General features: G+C 44.6%; 1 protein-coding gene across 2 annotated transcripts in view; it reads left to right on the forward strand.

Moving 5' to 3' along the window:
* The window catches only part of ccdc82 (coiled-coil domain containing 82), a 142,891-nt gene that overhangs the window by 75,664 nt on the left and 43,549 nt on the right, over window positions 1-23,678 (forward strand). For both annotated transcript variants that reach the window (XM_072476387.1, XM_072476386.1), the window contains exon 7: window positions 16,445-16,630. In XM_072476387.1, the coding sequence (XP_072332488.1) occupies window positions 16,445-16,630 (186 nt within the window). The remainder of the gene's footprint in view (window positions 1-16,444; window positions 16,631-23,678) is intronic.

Here is a 23,678-nt window from a genome sequence, read left to right on the forward strand (position 1 = left end):
TATAATTCTTGTTTTCTACTGGGAGAATTGTTACCCTCACAGTTCCATTAAAAAAAGTAAAAATACTGTCCTGTGAAAGCAACAATGGAGTGAAAGCTCCAAGTAGTTATATCCACACGGCTCCATTAGATGGCACTGTAGTACATCGGAATATCGGAACCTTGGCGCAGGAGTAGGCCATTCAGCCCCTCAAGCCTGCTTCACCATTTAACAAGATTGTGGTTGATCATCTACCTCAACGCCATTTTCCTGCACTATCGCCATAACCCTTGATGTCATCCGTAACTAGAAATCTATCGGTCACTGTCTTGAACATAATAAATGACTGAGCTTCTGCAGCACTCTGGGGTGGAGAATACCAAAGATTCACCACCATCTGAAGGAAGCCCTTATTCTGAGACTGTTTGTAGGTTTTGGATCCCCCACCTAGGGGAAATATCTTCCACATCCACCCGGTCTAGCTCTTACAGAATGTTGCATGTTTCAATGTGATCACCTCTGTACAATCATATTATTATTTTCTATGTGCCTAGTTATTACATTCTTTATAATGGATTCTAGCATTTTCCCTACTACTGTCATCAGGCTAACAGGTCTGTAGATTCTTATTTTTCTCTCTCCCTTCCTTCTTAAACATTGGGGTTACATTTGCAACCTTCCAATCTGCAGGCATCATTCCAAAATTTTGAAAGATGACTATCAATGTATCCACTATCTCTATAGCCACCTCTTTCAGCACTCTGGGATGTCAGGGCCCTGGGATTTATCAAATTTCAGCCCCATTAACTTCTCCAGTAATACTTTTCAGCGAATACTAATTTCCTTCAGAACCTCATTCACACTAGTCCCGTGAGTCGCTATTATTTCAGAGGGATTTATTATATCTCCTTCTGTGAAGACAGACATAAGTGTCGTGATTTTCGGGTGGGAATGGGAAGTTTTAATTGGATTGGATTGGATTGGATTTGTTTATTGTCACGTGTACCGAGGTACAGTGAAAAGTATTTTTCTGTGAGCAGCTCAACAGATCCTTAAGCACATGGTAAGAAAAGGGAAGAAAGGAAAATACATAATAGGGCAACACAAGGTATACAATGTAACTACATAAGCACCGGCATCGGATGAAGAATACAGGGTGTAGTGTTAATGAGGTCAGTCCATAAGAGGGCCATTTAGGAGTCTGGTAACAGCGGGGAAGAAGCTGTTTTTGAATCTGTTCGTGCGTGTTCTCAGACTTCTGTATCTCCTGCCCGATGGATGAGTGAGTAAGCTGGGTGGGAGGGGTAGTTGATTATGCAGCCCGCTTTCCCCAGGCAACGGGAGGTATAAATGGAGTCAATGGATGGGAGGTAGGTTCGTGTGATGAACTGGGTGGTGTTCACGACTCTCTGAAGTTTCTTGCGGTCCTGGGCCGAGCAGTTGCCATACCAGGCTGTGATGCAGCCAGAAAGGATGCTTTCTATGGTGCATCTGTAAATAAAAGTTGGTAAGAGTTAATGTGGTCATGCTGAATTTCCTTAGTTTCCTGAGGAAGTATAGGCGCTGTTGTGCTATCTTGGTGGTAGCGTCGAGGTGGGTGGACCAGGACAGATTTTTGGAGATGTGCACACCTAGGAATTTGAAACTGCTAACCATCTCCACCTCGGCCCCGTTGATGCTGACAGGGGTGTGTACAGCACTTTGCTTCCTGAAGTGAATGACCAGCTCTTTAGTTTTGCTGGCATTGAGGGAGAGATTGTTGTCGCTGCACCACTCCAGTAGGTTCTCTATCTCCCTCCTGTATTCTGACTGGTCGTTATTCGAGATCCGACCCACTATGGTCCTATCATCAGCAAACTTGTAGATGGAGTTGGAACCAGATTTTGCCACGCAGTCGTGTGTGTACAGGGAGTAGAGTAGGGGGCTAAGTACGCAGCCTTGCGGGGCCCCGGTATTGAGGACTATTGTGGAGGAGGTGTTGTTGTTCATTCTTACTGATTGTGGTCTGTTGGTCAGAAAATTGAGGACCCAGTTGCAGAGTGGGGAGCCAAGTCCTAGGTTTTGGAGCTTTGATATGAGCTTGGCTGGGATTATGGTGTTGAAGGCGGAGCTGTAGTCAATAAATAGGAGTCCTTGTTGTTGAGATGCTCTAGGGATGGGTGTAGGGCCAGGGAAATGGCGTCTGCTGTGGACCGGTTGCGACGGTATGCGAATTGCAGTGGATCAAGGTGTTCTGGGAGTATGGAGGTGATGTGCTTCATGATCAACCTCTCGAAGCACTTCATTACGACTGAAGTCAGGGCGTGAAGTTTGGTGATCGAGCAAAAAGAATCATGGACATTTGGTGGGAATTTCTGGAAAATACCTTCCAATACCTTGTTTAGCTTCTCTGCCATTTTCCTATGTTCCAGGTTTTGCACTGTAGTGCTGCCTTGTTGCATTAGAGTGCAGCTGGTGTTTGGTGAAACAGGGAGTGAGGGGGGAGGTGATTAGTCCCTCCTTTTCTCTGATTGGTGAGTCCTCCTGCTCTTTAAAATGAAAAATGACAGTAAGGTCTCAGGGAATTTGGAGCATAAGGGGAAAGAGGGACTTAAAGTAACCCCTTAAGTGCATAGCACCCGAGGTTACAGAGAGAGTGAATCTGATGAGGAGCAGCTGAGCAGAGTAGCGGGAAATCTTTGAAAGAAGCAGACTAGTGTTCCTTAACTCAAACTAGAGGCAGAGTTCCTGAGGTCACGGTAGGATTCAAATGTGATGTGGTGCAAGTGGAAGGTGCTAATTGGGTGAGTATAGACGGTGAGTATTCATATTACTATTATCACCTATAGTTTGTAATTTCTTTATTTTATGGTTTATAGTTTGTAAGGGCTATATTCAGTATATTCAGTAAGGAAGACGCGCCCTAAAATAATTGATATTATTTGACTTTAAGAGTCCGTTAAAAGTTTAATCCAAAGGGGTAAGTCATGGAAGGAGGGCACAAAGCTGTGGTTTGCTCCTCCTTTTCTATTTCTATGTCCTTTTCTATTTCTATGTGGGAAGCCAGACACATTTCAAGTGCCTGGGGCTGGCACGTGTGTAGGAAGTGTCTCTAGCTGCAGCTCCTGGAAGGCTGGGTTTCGGAGATGGAGAGGCGGTTAGGGACACTGTGGAGCAGTGCGAGGCAGAAAGTATCATGGACAGCATGTCTGGAGAGGTGGTCACCCCACAGGCTAACACTCCACAGGCAAGAAGGGAATGGGTGAGTAAGAGAACTAGGCAGGCCGTAGTGCATTGATTCTGTTGGGGGGAATGGCCTCTCAAGGGAAAGCAGTAACAGCCAAATTCGATGCACTACGGATGGCTCGGCTACACAGGAGAGGAGAAGAAATGTGGAAATGCAATAGCTATAGTGGTTTCAACTGTAAGGGAAATAGATAGGTGTTTCTGTGGCCGCAAATGATACTCCAGATTGGTATGTTGCCTCCGTGGTGCTAAGGTCAAGGATGTCTTAGAGCAGCTACACGACATTCTGGAGACGGGAGGGTGAACAGCCAGTGGTTGTGGTACACATCGGTACCAATGGTATAGGTTAAAAAAAAAAGATGAGGTCCTAAAAGCCAAATTCAGGGAGTTGAAAAGAAGGACCTCAAAGGTGATCGCAGGATTACTACCAGTGCCACTTTCTAGTCAGAGTGGAGATAGCAGGATATATGAGGTGAATACGTGGCTGGAAAGATGGTGCAAGGGAGGGGGTTTCAGATTCCTCCGACATTGGAACACCCGGTACTAGGGGAGGTGAGACCACTTCAAATTAGACAGAGTTACACCTGGGCAGTACTGGAACTGATGTTCTAGGGTGAATATTTACTAGTGTGGTTGGGAGGGTTAAAATAGAACGGCAGGGGAATGGGAACCTAAGCAGAGTGACAAGGGAAAGAGAAACAAGGACAGTAATAAAAGAAAGAACAGTAAAATGCAAATTCGGTAAATAGGGTAATCAAGGGTGAGAGACAAATAGGATCACAGTACAAAAAAAAGTAAGGATGATTAAAAAAGGCAAGCCTAAAGGCTTTGTGTCATAATGCATGAAGCATTCTGAATAAGCTAGACAAACTGACTGTGTAAATCGAGGTAAATGGGTATGATCTCATAGCCGTTACAGGGAGATCAAAACTGGGAACTTCATATTCAGGGATACTTTCGGAAAGAAAGGAGGGAAGGAAAAGGTGGTGGGCTGGCAGCGTTAATAAGAGATGAAATGAGGACAGTTGTAAGAAACTATCTATATTCTGATGATGAAGAATCCATCTGCATTGAGGTAAAAAATAGCAAGGGAAAGAAAGCATTGGTAGGAGTGATGTATAGACACCCAAACAGTAGCCACATTGTAGGAAAGAGTATAAATTAACGCATAATAGCAGCATATAAAAAGAATAGAGTAATAATTATGGGTGACTAATCTTCATGTTGATTGGCTTAGCTATGACAATTAATTCATAGTCTGCATTAGGGATGGTTTCCTAGAGCAACATTTCATGGAGCCAACCAAGAAACAGGTTAACTTGGATCTGGCAATGGGTAATGAGGCAGATTTATAAAATTACGACAGAGTAAAAGATCACCGAGGAAGTAGTGATCATAACTTGTTGAATTTAATATTCAGTTTGAGAGTGACAAACATGGGTCGGAAACAATTGTGTTTAACTGAAATAAAGGGAATTACAATGAAGTGAGAATAGAGTTAGCTAAAGTGGACTGGGCAGATAGATTAGCAGAAAAGACAGTAAACCAGCAGTGGCAGAAACTTAAGGAGGTCATTCATGACGGTCAGCAAAAATATATACCAGTGAGGAGGAAAGATTCCAAGAGAGGGGTAAATCAACAATGGCTAACCAAGGAAGTTCGGGAGACTATTAAGTTGAAAGATATAGCATATGAGGAGGCAAAGGTCAGTGATAGCCCCGAAGACTGGGATAAATTCAGAATCCAGCAAAGGAGGATTAAAAAGATAATGAAGAGAGAGAAAATAAACTACGAGGGCAAACTAGCGAGGAATATGAAAACTGACAATAAGAGCTTCTTTAAAGATATAAACAGGAAGCGACAAGTCAAAGTGACTATAGGCATCTGAGAAAATGAATCTGGGAAGATAGTTATGGGGAACAAGGAAATGGCAGAGGAGTTAAACAGATATTTTGCATCAGTCTTATTATTAGTACTAAAGAATATGGTGGAAGAATTAAATACCAACATCATCACTGAAGAAGTAGTGTTAGACAAACCAATGGGGCTAAAGTCCCCTGGCCCTGATGGCTTGCATCATAGGATCCTAAAAGAAGTAGCTACAGAGATAGTGGATGCATTGGTTGTAATTTTCCACAAATCCTTGGATTCTGGAGAAGTACCGGATGATTAAAAAACTGTGACACCTCTATTCAAAAAGGGGGAGAGGCAAACGAGGATAGATATAGGCCGATTAGCCTAATATCTATTGTTGGGAAAATGTTGGAATCAATTATTAAGGAAGTAATAGCAGCGCATTTGATTGATCATAATCTAATCAAGCATGGCTTCTTGATAGGAAAATCATGCCTGACTAATTTATTAGAGTTTTTCGAGGACATCTCAATCAGAGTGGACCGAGGGGAGCCAGTATATGTGTTTTATTTGGACTTCTAGAAGGCATTCGGCAAAGTAATTCACAAAAGGTTGAGTCATAAAATAAGATCCCATGGTGTTGGAGGTAGCACATTGGCAGTGATAGAGAAATCCAGTCAGGAAACAGCCTGCATATTCTTGTCTGTCTCAGACTACTGTTTAACCTGCCAGCATTTGATGAATCTTTAACTCACTATTTTGAGAGAAGCTGCTGGTCTGTTCCCATCCCAATCTATTACTGAACTCAACACCTGACCATCTTCATCCCTGGCTCCTCCTATTAACACAGGGGCTGGTTTAGCACAGTGGGCTAAATAGCTGGCTTGTAATGCAGAACAATGCGAGCAGCGCGGGTTCAATTCCCGTACCGGCCTCCCTGAACTGGCGCCGGAATGTGACGACTAGGGGCTTTTCACAGTAACTTCATTGAAGCCTACTTGTGACAATCAGCGATTATTATTACAATGGCCGGGATTCTCCTAGCCCGCGCCGGGTCAGAGAATCGCTGAAGGGGCGCGAGAATCCTGCCACGCCGCTCCGACGTCGGGCCACGGATTCTCCAATCGCGCCCTGGCAGTCTCCGCAGCACCGCATGTGGGCCACTGAAATAGGCCCCCGCGGTGATTCGCCGTGTGCGACGGGCCGAACTCCCGCTGAGTTCCGCCTGCGTTGTTCAGACCACCTGGAGCCCGGACACGTGCGCTGATGTGGACATTCTGGTGGTGGTGGGGGGAACTGATTCCGGGGGGGGCGCCTCCACAGGGTCCAGGCATGCGATCGGGGGCGTCCGATCGACGGCGGCCACGATCTGGAGGGAGCCTACCTCCTGCCGCGTGGGCCCACTATTTGGTCGCCGACATGGCGCAGAGACGGATACCACGTGCATGCGCCGGCGCGGAAATGGCCGTTGCGCACATGCGCAGACCCGCACTGGCCGTGTAGGGCCGGCTTCATCATCGGAGCGGAGCACAGCACTCTAGCGCCACTCTAGCCCCCGAAGAAGAGGAGAATTACTGGGCCTGGTGGCCCGTTGATGCCAGCGTCAACACTTGGCCGCAATATCGGTGAATCCCAGCCAATGTTTCTAATTATCTACTCCCCAAGGAACCATCTTTATATAAACAAAATTCCATTAGCCTTTATACTTTTACAATGCTTTAATTATCCGCTTTGTAACCACGTTCATCTTTAAAACAAGGAATTTAAAAACATTTCTGCAGCAGTCATATACTCACACTAACCCAGACTTTTAACCCTTACTGCACCAAATACATACATTAGATCTGAAATTCCTACATTCATCACACCTCTCCCCTTAAAAAAATGAACCAGCAATATAAAAAGATGGTTTCATTTACACAAGCCTTTCAACTTCAAAAATTAGTCATTCCTAAACACCACTAGTTACTTATCATATTACATTTTAGCATGAGTATAGTCCATTTCAGTCTTTCTTTTACAACCTCGAACGTTCCATTCTTCTCACATCTCAAAGTTGTGATAAAGCATCTTCAATCACATTTTCCCTTTCTACAAATATATAATTTTTAAGTTAAATGGTTGTAACAATAAACTCCATCTAAACAGTCTTGTATTTCAATTTTTAAACTTCTCCGATAACTTTAATGGATTATGGTCTGAATATACAATTGATGAATAATTAGCAACATAAATGTCAAAATGGTGTAACGCCAATACCAAACTCAATGTCTCCTTCTCGATGGTTGAATATTTCTTTTGATGAATATTTAGTTTCTGAGAAAAATAACTAACAGACCTTTCTGTTCTTTCTTTATCTTCCTGTAACAGTACAACATCTTTTTTTTAAAGTCACCATTGTCCCAGATGAACATAGGCTGCTTTCCCCTTTGAGGGGGAGAGCTGACTGGTGGTGATTTAACCTGAGGATCATCGCACCTCAGGTGATGTTAAGTAATGGGTTAAGAGACATTGCAATTAGTTGTCTCATTTATGTTAAGTATCCATTAATTGACACTGATATGTAAAGGGGCTTCAGGTGGCCTCTGTCAGGTGATGTATAGTGAGAGTTTTGTGCAAAGGCTGTTGGAAGGACATAAATGTGTGTTTGTGAAAAAGGAACAGAACTTTAGACTCTTCATATCACAGCAACTAAAACGTCTAACAATTGGTAGCAGAGGACGGTTGCTGTGTAAATGTGAAGGGTTGAAAGATCCAACTTTTCCAGATCAAACCAAGGAGTGAGTGAGAAAAGAAAAAAAAAGGGATATATGGCTGAACCGAGGATAAAGATGGCTGGATATGACTATCCTCCCTGATTTTCTGAAAGGGAATCGTACGACCAATGGAGAAGTGCAGTAGTTATGTGGACTAAGGTAACTGCTTTTGGAAAGAGAAAACAAGGTATGGCATTGGCTCTTTCTCTACCATATGGCAGTAAAATCCGAAACAAAGTGCTTTCTGAGCTGGAATTGGAAGAGTTAGACTCAGAAGAAGGTCTGGAGACTTTATTACATTATATGGATAAGATTTATAAGAAAGATGACTTGTTAAGTGCGCATGAAGCATGGTCGGATTTTGATAAGTTCCGGAAAATGGAGGATATCTCCATGGAAGACTATATAATGGAATTTGGCAGACTATATAAAAGACTAAAAAACACAACCTGGAATTTCCACAGTCTGTGTTGGCCTTTAAATTACTTGAAATGGAAATTAAATGAAAATCGCTTATTGTCACAAGTAGGCTTCAAATGAAGTTACTGTGAAAAGCCCCTAGTCGCCACATTCCAGCGCCTGTTCGGGGAGGCTGGTACGGAGCAACATGGATAGGCTCCTGGTTTTGACAGGAGTTCAGTTTACTGATAAGGATACCTTATTCGAACAGATGACAAAAGCTTTACAAAAGTTTCTGTGGAAACATTCGATTCCGATGGCTCTGATGACCCAAATAGGTCAGCCTGCACTAAGGCAGAATATGGAAGATGCACTACTAACAGGATGGCAAAATCGTATGGCTACGAACAGGGCTCAAGACTATAGAAGGAGACCGAAACAAGGAAATTATGAAGACAGAAACCCAGTTAGAACCTACAATAGGAAGATGAACCCCAGAAATGCACGGGGCATGATAAATCGATGTTTTCGATGTGACTCTCAATACCATTATGCTTTTAACTGTCCAACTCGTTATGATAGAGTGTTTGAAGCGACACATGACACGGAAGAGTCTGAAGAGGAAAAAGATAGTGACCAGAAAGAAGGCATTGTCCTATTGACAAGCAGTTTTACGCCGGTAATGAGGGTGTTGGTTGCAGAATCCTTCAACTGTGCTGTATTGGACAGTGGCTGCACATTTACTGTGTGTGGAATTGACTGGTTAAAATGTTACCTGGACTCTTTGAATGCTGAAAATCGTAACAAGGTTAAGGAATTTGAAAGTTCCTCAAGTTTCAGGTTTAGGGATGATAATACTCTGAATTCGCTGAAAAGAGTGGTGATCCCTTGCAATATTGCCAGAGTGAATCATTTCATTAGCACGGCAGTTGTATCAAGTGAGATACCTTTGCTTCTGAGCAGACCGTCGACGAAGAAAGCACACATGAAACTGGATATGGAACAGGATAAGGCAACAGTTTTTGGAAAGACGGTGGACTTACAATTTACACAGTCGGACACTATTGTATTCCATTACTGACAAATAATATTTCAAGTAGAGTTGTTAAGGATGTGTTAATGGCAGTTGAAAATGGGACTTTAGCTGATAAAAAGCTTGTGGTATTAAAACTGCATAGGCAATTTGCACATCGTCTCCTTGGAGGCTGAAAAATGTATTAAAGGATGCAGGGGTAAGGGATGACGACTATACTAAACTGATAGAACAGGTTAGTGACCGCTGTGAAGTTTGTAGGAAGTACAGAAGGACACCAGCACGACCGATAGTAACCCTACCTTTGGCCAGGGATTTTAAAGACATTGTGGCCATGGACCTTAAGATCTGGGATAAAGCAAATAATATATTTATTTTGCATTTTGTAGATTTAGCAACCAGATTTAGTCAATCAACGATTGTACGAAGTAAAGAAAAGAGAGTAATTCTGGATCAAATCGTGGAAAAATGGATAGGGACAGGAATGGGTCCACCGGCAAAATTCCTTACGGACAATGGGGGAGAATTTGCTAATGATGAGTTTAGGGATATGTGTGAAAACATGAATATCAGAGTTATGAATACGGCTGCAGAAAGCCCATTTAGTAATGGTGTCTGTGAAAGAAATCATGCTGTCGTCGATGACATGCTTCGGAAAATTTTGGCAGATCGACCAAATTGCAGGCTAAATTCAGCTTTAGCATGGGCAGTACATGCAAAGAATTCATTGCAGATGGTTGGGGGCTATAGTCCTTATCAATTAGTGTTTGGTAGAAATCCTAAAATTCCGTCCATTTTGGATGACCAGCCTCCAGCTTGGGAGGGGACTGCAACTAGCTCTGGTTTTGCTGAACATTTAAATGCATTACATCGCAGTAGAAAAGCTTTTTTGGAAGCAGAAGTCTCTGAAAGAATTCGCAGAGCTTTAAGACATAATGTACGGCCATCAGATGCCGTTTTTCAGTAAGGAGGCATGGTATACTATAAGAGAGACAATTCTAATGAATGGAAAGGCCCAGGGAAGATCATAGGCATAGATGGCATAACAATTATTTTGCAAAATGGTAATCAAACTGTTAGGGTACATTCATCAAGGATAATGGGTACAGATTACAAATTTTCAAACTTAGAAAGAGCAGACAGACATGACGAGGAACCAGAGTCATCTGGTACACATGTGTTACAGAACTATGAGGACCAATTAACTGATATAGACAGGGTTTCTGTGGAGTGCACTAAACGACATGTTGAGAGACAGGCTAGTCTGTGGTGTTAAGAACAAGACCATATAAAATAAATTGTTAGCAGAAGCAGAGATTATCTTAAAGAAAGCATTAGACATTGCCCAGGCTATGGAAAGTGCCAAAAGTGAGGCGATGGAACTGCAGAGCGTATCAGCAGGCGAGGTCCACCAGATGTGATGGGAAACTGCTGGTAGTTGTGATGCCAGAGGTGAAGTGGCAGAAAGTAATGAGCAAAGCCGCTTGGAGCAAAAGAGAGTGTAACGATATGGAAAATGCACTCCGAGGGGATGTAGTTTATCAAGATCTCGGAACATGAGTAAGACTACGAATACTAATAGGAGTAGAAGCCCACATGCACGTGAGATTTTGGTGGCTTCAAATAAATTAGATGAAAAAGTTATCAAAGAAGCTAAACAGCAAGAATTGCATAGTTGGAGTGAATTTGGGGTATCCACGGAAGTACCGGATAGGGGACAAAGAGCTCTACCCACAGATGGATTTGAACAGAAAAGGTTCTTCCGGATGGAACTTATAAGACAAAGGCCAGGCTTGTGGCAAGGGGATTTGAAGAAAACTTAGAAGATCAGGATTTAAGGGTAGACTCACCTACTGCAGGAAAGGTTATTTTAAAGATCTTCTTGGCTCGATTAGCCACAAAGGCATGGGAACGCAAATCTATAGATATAAAAGCTGCCTTTTTGCAGGGGCATCAGCTCCAGAGAGACATTTTTCTCTGTCCTCCTAAAGAAGCAGCTAACACAGAAGGGGTACTCTGGAAGTTGAACATATGTGTATATGGATTAAATGATGCATCTGAGAGTCTGGTATTTTTCGGTAAGGTCAGTTTTGTTAAAGTTAGGCTGTTGCCAGTTGAAATCAGATCCTGCAATGTTTTACTGGCACTATAAAGGAAATCCTTCTGGCATTTTTATGATGCATGTCGATGATTTTTTGTGGGGTGGGACTAGTGATTTTGAAGCTATTGTAATCTCTGGTTTGAGGAAAAAATTCAGGGTTGGAAGTCAGGCTTCCGGTGCATTTAAATATATTGGACTGGAAATCGGACTGACTAAGTTAGGGGCAACTTTACGTCAGCAATCTTATTTGGAAAGCATCAGCCCAATAGCAATTAGTCGTGGCCGAGTTTCACAAAAAGACGCAATGGTTTCAAAGATAGAAAAAGAGCAACTGCGGAGTTTAATTGGGCAACTGAACTGGTTAGGTAGACAGACTAGACCGGACGTGAGTTTTGATGTCTTAGAGTTGAGTACAAAAATGAATGATCCCAAAGTGGAAGACATAATAAGAGCAAATAAAGCGTTGGCCAAACTAAAAATGCAGGAGTGTGTTTTGAAGTTCCCGGTTTTAGGTGACCTTAGGCACTTGAAACTCATAGTTAATAGTGATGCGTCCTACGCAAATTTATGTGATGGGGTTTCAAGCGCAGGAGGTTTTATAATTTTCCTTTTGGGGAACAATGGTAAATGTTGCCCGCTTGTGTGGGAAACAGAAAAAATAAGGAGAGTGGTAAAATCACTTTGGTTGCTGAGACGTTAAGCCTTGTAGAGGCAGTGGATATGGCCTTTTATATAAGTATGATATTGACAGAAATTAGGGGATTAGGGGATTTGAGTAATATTGACTAGGGCAGCATGGTAGCATTGTGGATAGCACAATTGCTTCACAGCTCCAGGGTCCCAGGTTCGATTCCTGGCTTGGGTCACTGTCTGTGCGGAGTCTGCACATCCTCCCCCTGTGTGCGTGGGTTTCCTCCGGGTGTTCCGGTTTCCTCCCACAGTCCAAAGATGTGCAGGTTAGGTGGATTGGCCATGATAAATTGCCCTTAGTGTCCAAAATTGCCCTTAGTGTTGGGTGGCGTTACTGGGTTATGGGAATAGGGTGGAGGTGTTGACCTTGGGTAGGGTGCTCTTTCCAAGAGCCGGTGCAGACTCGATGGGCCGAATGGCCTACTTCTGCACTGTAAATTCTATGAGATTCTATGAGACTGTCACATTGACAATAAATCCCTGTGGGAAAATGTGCACTCTCCAAAAAGTGTCAATGAAAAGAGGTTACGGATAGACATCGCAAGTTTGAAGCAGATGTTGGACAGAGGGGAAATAACAAAAATTAAATGGGTTGACAGGAGCTATCAACTGTCAGACTGTTTTACGAAAAGAGGGGTGAGTTCACAGAAACTTTTGGATATTGTTAATGAAGGGCGCTTGTTTCTGTGACTTTTTTTTCTTTCTCGTCCAAACAAAAAAAAGGGGGGAAATCATGTGTGTGTTTCTGAGTTTCTTGAAATTTTGTTTTCACCTAATTATTATTTTTTCTCCAAGGAAGGGGAGACTGTTAAGTAATGGGTTAAGAGATATTGCAATTAGTTGTCTCATTTATGTTAAGTATCCATTAATTGACACTGATATGTAAAGGGGCTCCAGGTGGCCTCTGTCAGGTGATGTATAGTGAGAGTTTTGTGCAAAGGCTGTTGGAAGGAAATAAATGTGTGTTTGTGAAAAAGGAACAGAACTTTAGACTCTTCATATCACAGCAACTAAAACGTCTAACAGGTGAGAGGCAAGGTTGAGAAGGCGGAGCCTTCATGAATAACCTCATTCAGTGCTGGAATTGAACTCACGCTGTTAGACTCGCTGTGCATCACAAACCAGCTGTCCAGCCAACTGAGCTAAACCATCCCCCAAGTACAAAACAAACACTCACATCACTCGCATCAATTGGCACCTTCAATTCCTTGGCATAGTTAGATGTCACCAACACTGGTGTGGTGGTTAACACAGTTTTCAGATTGTCAAACACCTCCTGACATTCTGATCCGACCTTTTAAAAAATTTCTTTTTAGTTTTTCCAATTAAGGGGCAATTTAGCGTGGCCAATCTGCCCACCCTGCACATCAGTGGGTTGTGTGTGTGGGGGGGGGGAAAGAGAGACCCATGCAGGCACGGGAAGAATGGCACGGGAAGAATGTGGAAACTCCACACAGACCGTGATCCGGGGCCAGGATCGAATCCAGGTCCTCGGCAACATGAGGCAGCAGTGCTAACCACTTCACCACCGTGCTGCCCTTCCTCCTGACATTCTGAAGTCGACTGAAATTTCCTGTGTTCTTTCAGAGGTTCAAGCAGTGGAGCAGCCACACTGCTAAAATCTGGCACGAATTTCCGGTAGAAACCACTCATGCCCAGAATTCTCTGGACTTCTTTTCTCATTGATGGAATTGCGAACTCCCTAATGTGGTTAATTCTGTGCTTAAATTAAAGTTTGTTTCAACATAAACGATATCTATTAGTCAGAGTCACCACTCCTGGGGTGAAGTATTCTTTCCTCACAGTTTTACAAATAGAAAAATTGTTTGGTGTGCTAGTCCGATATCCATTTTTTTCTTTTCTTTTTTTAAATTTAGAGTATCCAATTATTTTTTCTTCCAATTAAGGGGCAATTTAGCGTGACCGATCCACCTGCACATCTTTGGGTCGTGGGGACGAAACCCATGCAGTCACAGAGGGAATGTGCAAACTCCACATGGACAGTGACCCAGGATCAGCATCGAACCTGGGACCTCGGTGCCGTGAGGCGGCAGTGCTAACCACTTCACGTGCTGCCCCTTTCGTCCGGTATCCTAACAAGCGTTGGGGTCTGGTCCAGTATCCTACACCAGTATTTAGCAAATTTTTTTGCCCGGGACCTATTTTTACCAACCCGCCATCATTCAGGGCCCACGCCGCCCAAACTTTGCGACCCACCATTTTCACTTATCTTTAATGTGACAGGCGAGCTTGCTGGTCCTCACAATCTCACTTGCTTTGTTATTCAATATTACATTTCTGATAATGGCTTCAGCTGATGATTTAAGATCTCACTGCATCCGTTTAAAATAAATCAAGAGATTTGTCCTCTAACTTGCTATGCTTAGTCTTCAAATGCCTTTGAAGTTTTGAGAGTTTTAAACTTTCATTTGCCAGTACTTCCACGTGAACTTTGTATCCTGATTTACAGTTGCACACTTAATAAACCTGTACCTCAAGTTATCATTTTTATGCTGCTTTGTTCCTGTTTTCAGCTTCTTCTTCATGAGTTACTCCCAAGAGGCCCTGGAGTTCACACCACCACTGCTGGCAGCTACAAAATGGAGGAATCTCTCTTGCCCAGAACATGTGATGTCAGTATACGGGGTGTGTGACTTGCTCTCTGCCACCACTCCAGGCAGGAAGAGTCCAGCAATTCTTTTTTAAAAATCTGCTCCTGGGTCAGCGCACTGACGTCAGGCCCTGCTGTGCTCCAGGCCTACGCACTCTGAGGGGGCAGAATGGCTGGCATTCTGAAAGTCGGCTGCAGCCTGCCATTTTAAAAATCCGGTTGCTCCATTGGGCACTTCTTCCTGCAACGCGACGCCTGGCCCCGCGATCGGGAGTGACATGATGCGTGGCCCTCGACCCTCTGATACCTGTCCGCTACCCACCCACGGGTTGCAACCCTGGGTTTGAAAATGACTGTCCTACACTTTTTCTTTTTACATACCGATGGGAGGGTGCATCGTCCATTTTTATGTTTCGTGCTAGTTTGACTTCATATTCTGTTCTCCCTATCATTATTAGTTTCTTAGTCTGCATTCACTGAATTCTTAAATGCTACCACACCTCAGGATTCCTACTTTCTTTTGACAACTTTATAAACCTTTGATCTAATACAATCTTTAACTTCATTAACCACAGTTGATTCACTTTTCCTATTGGTTTATTATGTCTTAAAAAATATATATTTGTTGTAAACCAGGTATTATTTCTTTAAATACGAGTCAGAACCTTGGCATAATAACAGTTTGCACAAACTGCCCTTTCACCACCAGAATTTCTTTAAAATCCAACTGATTAAAAGTAATTAGCATCAAATTGGCCACCATTTTCCCATCCCATTTCCTTTATGAATGAATTATTGAGCACCGCCTTGGAGGAATTAACATATTCCACTGAGCATAATGACCACTTTGTGAATACCAATGTGGATGTTGGAAATATGATGTGAAAATGTTGAGACAGGTAGTTTATGCTTGTGCCTAATAGAAGCTGTTTGGTATATGGGAGCTGCATCCTCATTTCAAGCATACTTGACTGGACCGTGTTGTGAATGCACAGATGCCGTTTTTAATGTCCAGCATTGAAAATACAACTTTTTATTCTGTGCATTGTCCATAAACCCTGAAACTGTGTTGTCGCGATTGAATCTGAACAGGTCTATACCCTACCCAGTGATGTGAAGGAACTGAATTAACCTGCATACAGCTGAACGTAAATCACTTCTGTGCTAGGGTGCTGTCAGCTGCTATTAATTCAGCTCCCTGTGGGAACTAGTAAATCCTTCAGGTTCGTATCAAATTGATGCCTGCTTGCCTGATCACTTTTCTCTCATCCTCAAAGATGCTGATTTAGCTTCTAAGCATTTCTATTTGCCTCAGTAAAAGGTGTCCTTATTGTATGAACCTGGATAGTGAGTGTCAGCAAGCTATTTAGCTGCACGGAGGGGGGACTCCAACCAACAGGCTATTGGAAATAATGACCAGTAGGGGTCACTTGAGTAACAAGGAGCTGGCTGATGTTTTCTCATCTTGCTTCGGTTTGCTAAGGATATTTAATTTCTGGCAAATCAAATATTGATGCAAAAACTTGTCTGTATGGATCAGTTACATACTCACTTTACCAAAGTAGTCTTTGGGAGATATAATATCTACTGTTTAAACAATATAATTTAAGAAACAACGGTATTTTCTAAAAAGGCAAATTTATTCAAATAATTCCCTGCTATATATTTGATCTTGAAAGGGTTGCTGATGATGAAACTCCCTGTTCGCTTCATAATGAAATGAATTCATATTGAAATGCTATGCTCTGGATCTGTGCTCAATCCATCAATTTTCTATTTTGTTCAAAATGTTCTAGGTGATGGTAGTTGGCAGAGTGTGTGCAGAGAGGACAGAAGTGTACCACCGTCTAAAACATTTTAAATACAACCTGTATCAGCACTGCCGTTCTATTGCACAGAATGATGATCACCAGGACGAAAATGTGAAAGATTCTGTCAGTAGGATCTATGAGCACCTGGAAGAACAAGCCTGGATTGAAGAGGTAAGCCTTTCCATGAAATGTGGCATGTTGTTCATTTATTCTACTGGGAAATTAAAATATAATCTGAGTAAGTAAAGCAATGAGTGAATTAATGAGATAGTGAGACCAGAGGCAGTAATTAGGTAGGCAAGTAGGTGATTAGTTGGTGAGTTTCAAGGTTTCTTTTGTTTAAACTGGGGCAGTGGTTTAAATTAGTAGCATGCTGAAGTAAATTTATAGTTTAACTAGCAAAACAACTTACTGCAACTACAAATATTTCTTGAAAGGTGTTTGTAAACCTGATACCCTAATTAGTTAAATGAAATTGTCTAAAGGTGACAGGGCCGGTGACATATTGCAGCTGTGGTATGTGGATGCTGGTGGACATGAGTGTGATTAACAGTGACCACATCTGCACCAAGCAATGCAGCAAGATGAACTTTGGCTGAGAGTGGATTATCTGGCACCTGAGCCTGCAATTGGGTCCCACCGATCGGCGGGCCGGCCTCTGTGGCTGGGGGCCTCTCCTACGCACTGGCCCCTGTAGTCCTGCGCCATGTTGCGTTGGGGCCGGCGTGTTGAAGGAGGCCACTGCGCATGCACATGTTGGCACCGGCGCCACTGCGCATGTCCTCGTTGGCACCGGCGCAACTGCGCGTGCGCAGATCCCCCGGCGCACAGTTCACACCGGGATCGGCAGTTGGAGCGGCATGAACCGCTCCAGCGCCATGCTGGCCCCCTACAGGGGCCAGAATTAGTACTGGGAGAGGCCCGTTTACGCCGTCGTAAAATGTGATGGCATTTATGACGGCGTGGACACTCTGCCGCGGGATTGGAGAATCCCACCCTGTGTTCCAGGAGGTTGTCACACCCTTTAGGTTAGGTACATTAGATTTAGTCCATAGTCCGGACAGGAGGATTTGACTGCAAATGAGGCAGTTATGGGATCCAGAAAGTAGCACTGGAGGTGCCTCAGCCCATTCACTTGTTCAAGAAGTTTGTGGTTCTGCAGCCTGTGTGGATGAGAGCAGCGACTGCAGGAAGGGTGAGCAAACTGACCACAGCACCAGGGGGGGGGGGGGGGGGGGGGGCTGGGCGTCGGAATTCAGGTGGTGGAAGTAAAAAGGAATGCATTTGTTGGAGGACAGTTGTCATGGTCCATATAGGTATCAACAACATAGGTAAGACTAAGTAAGAGTACTGCTGAGAAGGTATGAGCAGCCAGGGTCTAAATTAAAAACCAGAACCACAAATGTAATATGTAACCTGTGGTTTACTACCTGACACACAAGCAAATTGGCATACTGTAAATAACATTAGAGAGTTAGTAACGTTGCTCAAAGATTGGTATCGGAGTAATGGATACATTTCATGGGGCACTGACTGACACTAGTACTAAGGATTCTGTAGTGAGTACCCCAGGATACGGTGGAGGTTGGACACTGATATACTTTTTTGTTATAAATTTAGAATACCCAATTATTATATTTCCAATTAATGGGAAATTTAGCATGTCCAGTCCACCTACCTTGCACATCTTTGGGTTGTGGGGGCGAAACCCACGCAGACACGCGGAGAATGTGCAAACTCCACACGGACAGTGACCCAGGGCTTGGAGGACACTGATATACTTTAGGCTGAATTCGAGATATTGATTGACAAGGGAGTCATGGATTATGGGCACTGGCAGGAAAGTGGAGTTAAAGCCACATTCAGTTTGGCCATGATCTTATTGAATGGTGGACAAGGCATGAGGGGCTAAATGGTCAACTTCTGCTCCTAATTCTTATCCTCTTATGGTTGCATGATGATCTTATTGAATAGTGAAGCAAGCTCGAGTGGTCAGAACGCATATTCCTGCTACTTATGCTTTCCTTTGTACAAAGCAGCTTTAGATCATGGATGTGCAGCTGAGAACTGTAGCTTGCAATTCCTGCAGCATGTTGGAACTTCAGGACTCATTGTTTGTCTTCAAGGAGCCACATGTGTAGAGAGCTTTTTCACCTTGAAAGAGTGCAGTCCGACCATAGACACCAATGGGCAGGGGACTGGGTAGGGAGGAGCAACAACGCGTAGAAATACAATTGTTCCAGGAGGTTCTATTGTTGGGGTCAGACAACCATTCCTGTAACCGTTCAAGCGACTTTCATGCTATGTTGCTTCTCTGGTATGAGGTTAAAGGAGATCACAGAGGGTATGCTGAATATGCTACAAGGGAAAGGGAGTGAACCAGAAGTTGTGGTACACATCAATACCAACTACATAGCAAGAGCAAGTTCTACAGTCCTTTGGAATAGGTTTTCAGGAGCTAGGGCTAGGATTACAGTAATCACTGGATTAGTCCCAGCGTCACTCATTGGCAAGAGTCAAAGTAGGAAGATAGGAAGGGGCAATGCATGACCGAGCATGGTGCAGGAGGGAGGACTTCATACTCTTGAGCCTTTGGGCACAGATCTGGGACAGGAAGTGCTTATTCAAAAAGGAACAGAATTTGGATATGTGTTCCCATGGCGAAATCCACTGGTGTGGTTGGGAGCATTTTTGCTAAATTGGCAGGTAGATGGGGACAAGCATATGTAAGTAGAAAATAGGAATAATTTGCGTAAAATGATTGTTGGATATTTTTGGAGAAAGAAATAGTGCAGTATCAGACAGGAGCAGACTTAATACGACTATGAGGAATACAAAGACAGGCTTTGAATGCACTTAGAACATAGAACATACAGGAGGAGGCCATTCGGCCCATCAAATTTGCACCGACCCACTTAAGCCCTTATTTCCACCCTATCCCCGTAACCCAATAACCCCTCCTAACCTTTTTGGTCACTAAGGGCAATTTAACATGGCCAATCCACCTACCCTGCACGTCTTTGGACTGTGGGAGGAAACCGGAGCACCCGGAGGAAACCCACACAGACACGGGGAGAACATGCAGACTCCGGACAGACAGTGACCCAGCGGGGAATCGAACCTGGGACCCCGGCGCTGTGAAGCCACAGTGGTATCCACTTATGCTACCTTGCTGCCCACTTGTTGTAAATGCACAAAGTGTGGTGAATACGTTTGGTGAGTTATAAGTGTGAATATCCTTGTGGGAACATGATGTTGTGGCAATAACGTAAACATAGATTAAAAATGGTGATAAAAACAGAAATTGCTGGATAAACTGAGCAGGTCTGGGATCATCTGTGCAGAGGGGAACCGAGTTCACCTTTCAAAACTGTGGTTGAGTGCCATTTTAAGGAGGCCAATTCTCGGAGAGTCATGTGACGAGGGCCATTCGCGCTGAAGCGGGCAAATCCTTGGGCTGAGCATGGGTTTTATCGTTGGTTAGGAGTTTGGAGTTGTGGAGTAAGGTAGCCTTTATCTCACTCTCTGTAAATAGTTATTATCAGAACAAACCGTTTATTTGTTGATCTACTTGGCGGGCGTCAGTCTTTCAAGATACTACATTTGGCGACGAGGACCAAATGAGGCAAACTCATTCAGCAGTCTGGGAGCGTCTCAAAATGCCTTTTTCTGGGAAACTTGAGCCATTCAATCCTAACACGGAGCAGTGGGTGCTACATGTTGAATGCCCGCGTTATTCCTTTAAGGCCAATGACATTGTGGGGGGCGGGGGGGGGGGGGTGGTGGTGGTGAGGAAGAGCAGCAAAGGGTAATCCTATTGACAGCCTCCGAGGCCCCAACCTATAACTTAATTTGGAGTCTGACTTCTCCATATGCCCTCGAATCCAAAGCTTTTGAGGAGCTTGCGGAATTAGTCAAGGGACATTATCATCCAAATCCCTCAATAATGATGCAACAATACAAATTTAATTCAATGACAAGAGCCTGAGAGGAAACTATAGCGATGTTTGTGCCATGCCTAAAACAAATAGTATTGCAAGTGCGGGAGTGCACTCAACGACATGTTGAGAGACAGGCTAGTCTGTGGTGTTAAGAACAAGACCATATAAAATAAATTGTTAGCAGAAGCAGAGATTATCTTAAAGAAAGCATTAGACATTGCCCAGGCTATGGAAAGTGCCAAAAGTGAGGCGATGGAACTGCAGAGCGTATCAGCAGGCGAGGTCCACCAGATGTGATGGGAAGCTGCTGGTAGTTGTGATGCCAGAGGTGAAGTGGCAGAAAGTAATGAGCAAAGCCCCTTGGAGCAAAAGAGAGTGCAACGATATGGAAAATGCACTCCGAGGAGAGATGTAAATTCAGGGAAGCTACATGCTATGCCTGCAATAGAAGGGGGTACATTAGGAGGAAGTGGAAAGCTCGGCAGAGCCTGCAGGGGGCCAGCAAAAATAAATCTGACTTCAGTGCACAATATTGAGAATAACCCTAAAAACAGACCTGAAGTATACAGTTTAAACAATGTTAATATGGACAAGATGGTCCCAATTACAATTGTGTTAATGGTAAACAGTCAGCCACTTAGAATGGAGGTGGACACAGGTACCTCCGCTACAGTTGTAAGTGAGCAAATGTATCATTATTTATAAGGTGGGGTCCTGCCCCTGAAGTTAAGAAGCACAATGGCCAGGCTAGCCACGTATACTGGGACACTTAAAGGATCCTGGGAACAACCACAATGCCTGTGAGCTACCGGGATCCTGGACCAGTCAACTGCCTCCAATAATAATGGGGAGCCAAGGGCCAAGTCTGATGGGCCAAAATTGGCTTCGCCAAATTAGATTAAATTGGCTAGAAATTTTCAAAATTAACAAAGCATGACATCTTAAAAAATACCAGACGTTTGTCATGATGTGTTAGCCAAGATGTGGAGATGCCAGTGTTGGACTCGGTTGGGCATAGTAAGAAGCCTTACAACACCAGAGGACTTCACCTGTGAAAGGAGATGCGCCCCGAAAGCTAGTGATTCGAAACAAACCTGTTGTGTTAGGGAAGATACGGGGCGTGAAAGAAAATATTTGTGTGGATCCTTTTTCACAGATACCCAAACTATCCCCTATGCCTTATATGAGAAGGTTAAGTCTGAACTCAAGCGGCTAACAGAATTAGGAATCTTCAAGCCTATACAATCTTCAGAGAGGGCAGCTCCCATCGTGCCAGTGGTTAAGCCAGATGGAACCACTACAAATTAACTGTGAATTGGGCGATAAAGTTGGACCGATACCCAGTACCAAGAATTGAAGGTTTATACTAAGTTAGCAGGAGGTTTAAATTACACTAAACTTGATATGAACTATGCGTACCAGCAATTAGAATTAGACAAGTCTTCTAGAGAATTTATTACTATAAATGTCAATCGAGGCCTATACCAGTATACCCGGCTACCCTTTAGAGTCTCATCGGTGTGTGCAATTTTCCAGCGTATGAAAGCTGACTACGGGACCCTGCAATTGCACCCTTTCCACCAGCGGGTCCGCCTTGTGGAGGCGGACGTGCCTACGGAGCAGGACTGGTCCTGGAACTGCGAGCCAGGTCGGGAGCGACACCCCGGATGTGGACTTCCTGGGGAAGGCAAAAAGACGTTCATGGGGTGTGTTAGTAGCGGTGCACAGCAGTGACCGAATGGAGTGGAGTGCATCAGGGAGGACCTCCTGCCAGCGAGAGGCTGGGAGGCTCCTGGACCGTAGGGCCAGTTGAACGGCCCTCCATACTGTCCCATTCTCCCTCTCTACTTGCACGTTTCCCCGGGGGTTATAGCTGGTCATCCTGCTGGAGGCGATACCCCTGCTGAGCAGGAACTGACGCAGCTCATCGCTCATGAATCAGGATCCCCTGTCACTGTGGATGTAGGCGGGAAAACCGAACAGCGCGAAAATAGTGTTTAGGGCTTTGAAGACGGTGGCAGACATCATGTCGGGGCATGGGATGGTGAAGGGGAACCTGGAGTACTCATCGACCGCACTGAAAATATACGTGTTTCGGTCAGTGGAGGGGAGAGGCCCTTTGAAATCCCCGCTGAGGCGTTCAAAGGGGCGGGGGGCCTTCAACAGGCGCGCACGGTCCGGCCGGTAGAAGTGCGGCTTGCACTTCGTACAGACCTGGCAGTCCCTGGTGACTGTCCATACTTCCTCGATGGAGTAGGGCAGGTTGCGGGCCTTTATGAAATGGTACAACCATGTGACTCCCGGGTGACAAAGGCTGTCGTGCAGGGTCCGGAGTCGGTCTACCTGTGCGCTGGCACATGTACCTTGGGATAGGGCGTCTGGGGGCTCGTTGAGTTGCTGGGGGCGATACAAAATCTCGTAATTATAGGTGGAGAGCTCGATCCTCCACCGCAAGATTTTATCGTTTTTGATCTTGCCCCGCTGTGTGTTATTGAACATGAATGTTACCGACCGTTGGTCAGTGAGGAGAGTGAATCTCCTGCCGGCCAGGAAATGCCTCCAATGCCTCACAGCTTCAACGATAGCTTGGGCCTCTTTTTTGATGGATGAGTGCCGAATTTCTGAGGCATGAAGGGTGCGGGAAAAGAATGCCACGGGTCTGCTTGCCTGATTGAGGGTGGCGGCTAGGGCGACGTATGATGCGTCGCTCTCCACTTGAAAGGGCAGTGTCTCGTCTACTGCGTGCATCCCGGCCTTGGCAATATCGGCTCTGATAAGGGCGAAGGCTTACTGTGCCTCGGCCGTCAGGGGAAAATGGGTGGACTGAATGAGTGGGCGGGCCTTGTCTGCATAGTTTGGGACCCACTGGGCGTAGTACGAGAAGAACCCCAGGCAGCGTTTGAGGGCCTTGGGGCAGTGGGGGAGGGGAAGCTCCATGAGGGGGCGCATGCGGTCAGGATCGGTCCCCAGTATTCCGTTCTGGACCACATAACCGAGTATGGCTAAGCGGGTTGTGCTAAACACGCACTTCTCCTTGTTGTAGGTGAGTTTGAGGAGAGTGGCGGTGTGGAGAAATTTGGCAAGGTTGGCATCGTGGTCCTGCTGGTCATGGCCGCAGATGGTGACGTTGTCTAGGTACGGGAAGATGGCCCGCAAACCGTACCGGTCGACCATTCGGTCCATCTCCCTTTGGAAGACCGAGACCCCGTTAGTGACGCCGAAGGGAACCCTGAGGAAGTGATAGAGCCGAAATGGCGGCGCCCATGGGCCGCACGTTG

Source organism: Scyliorhinus torazame, chromosome 15 (assembly GCF_047496885.1).
Source record: "Scyliorhinus torazame isolate Kashiwa2021f chromosome 15, sScyTor2.1, whole genome shotgun sequence".
Lineage (NCBI taxonomy): Eukaryota > Metazoa > Chordata > Chondrichthyes > Carcharhiniformes > Scyliorhinidae > Scyliorhinus > Scyliorhinus torazame.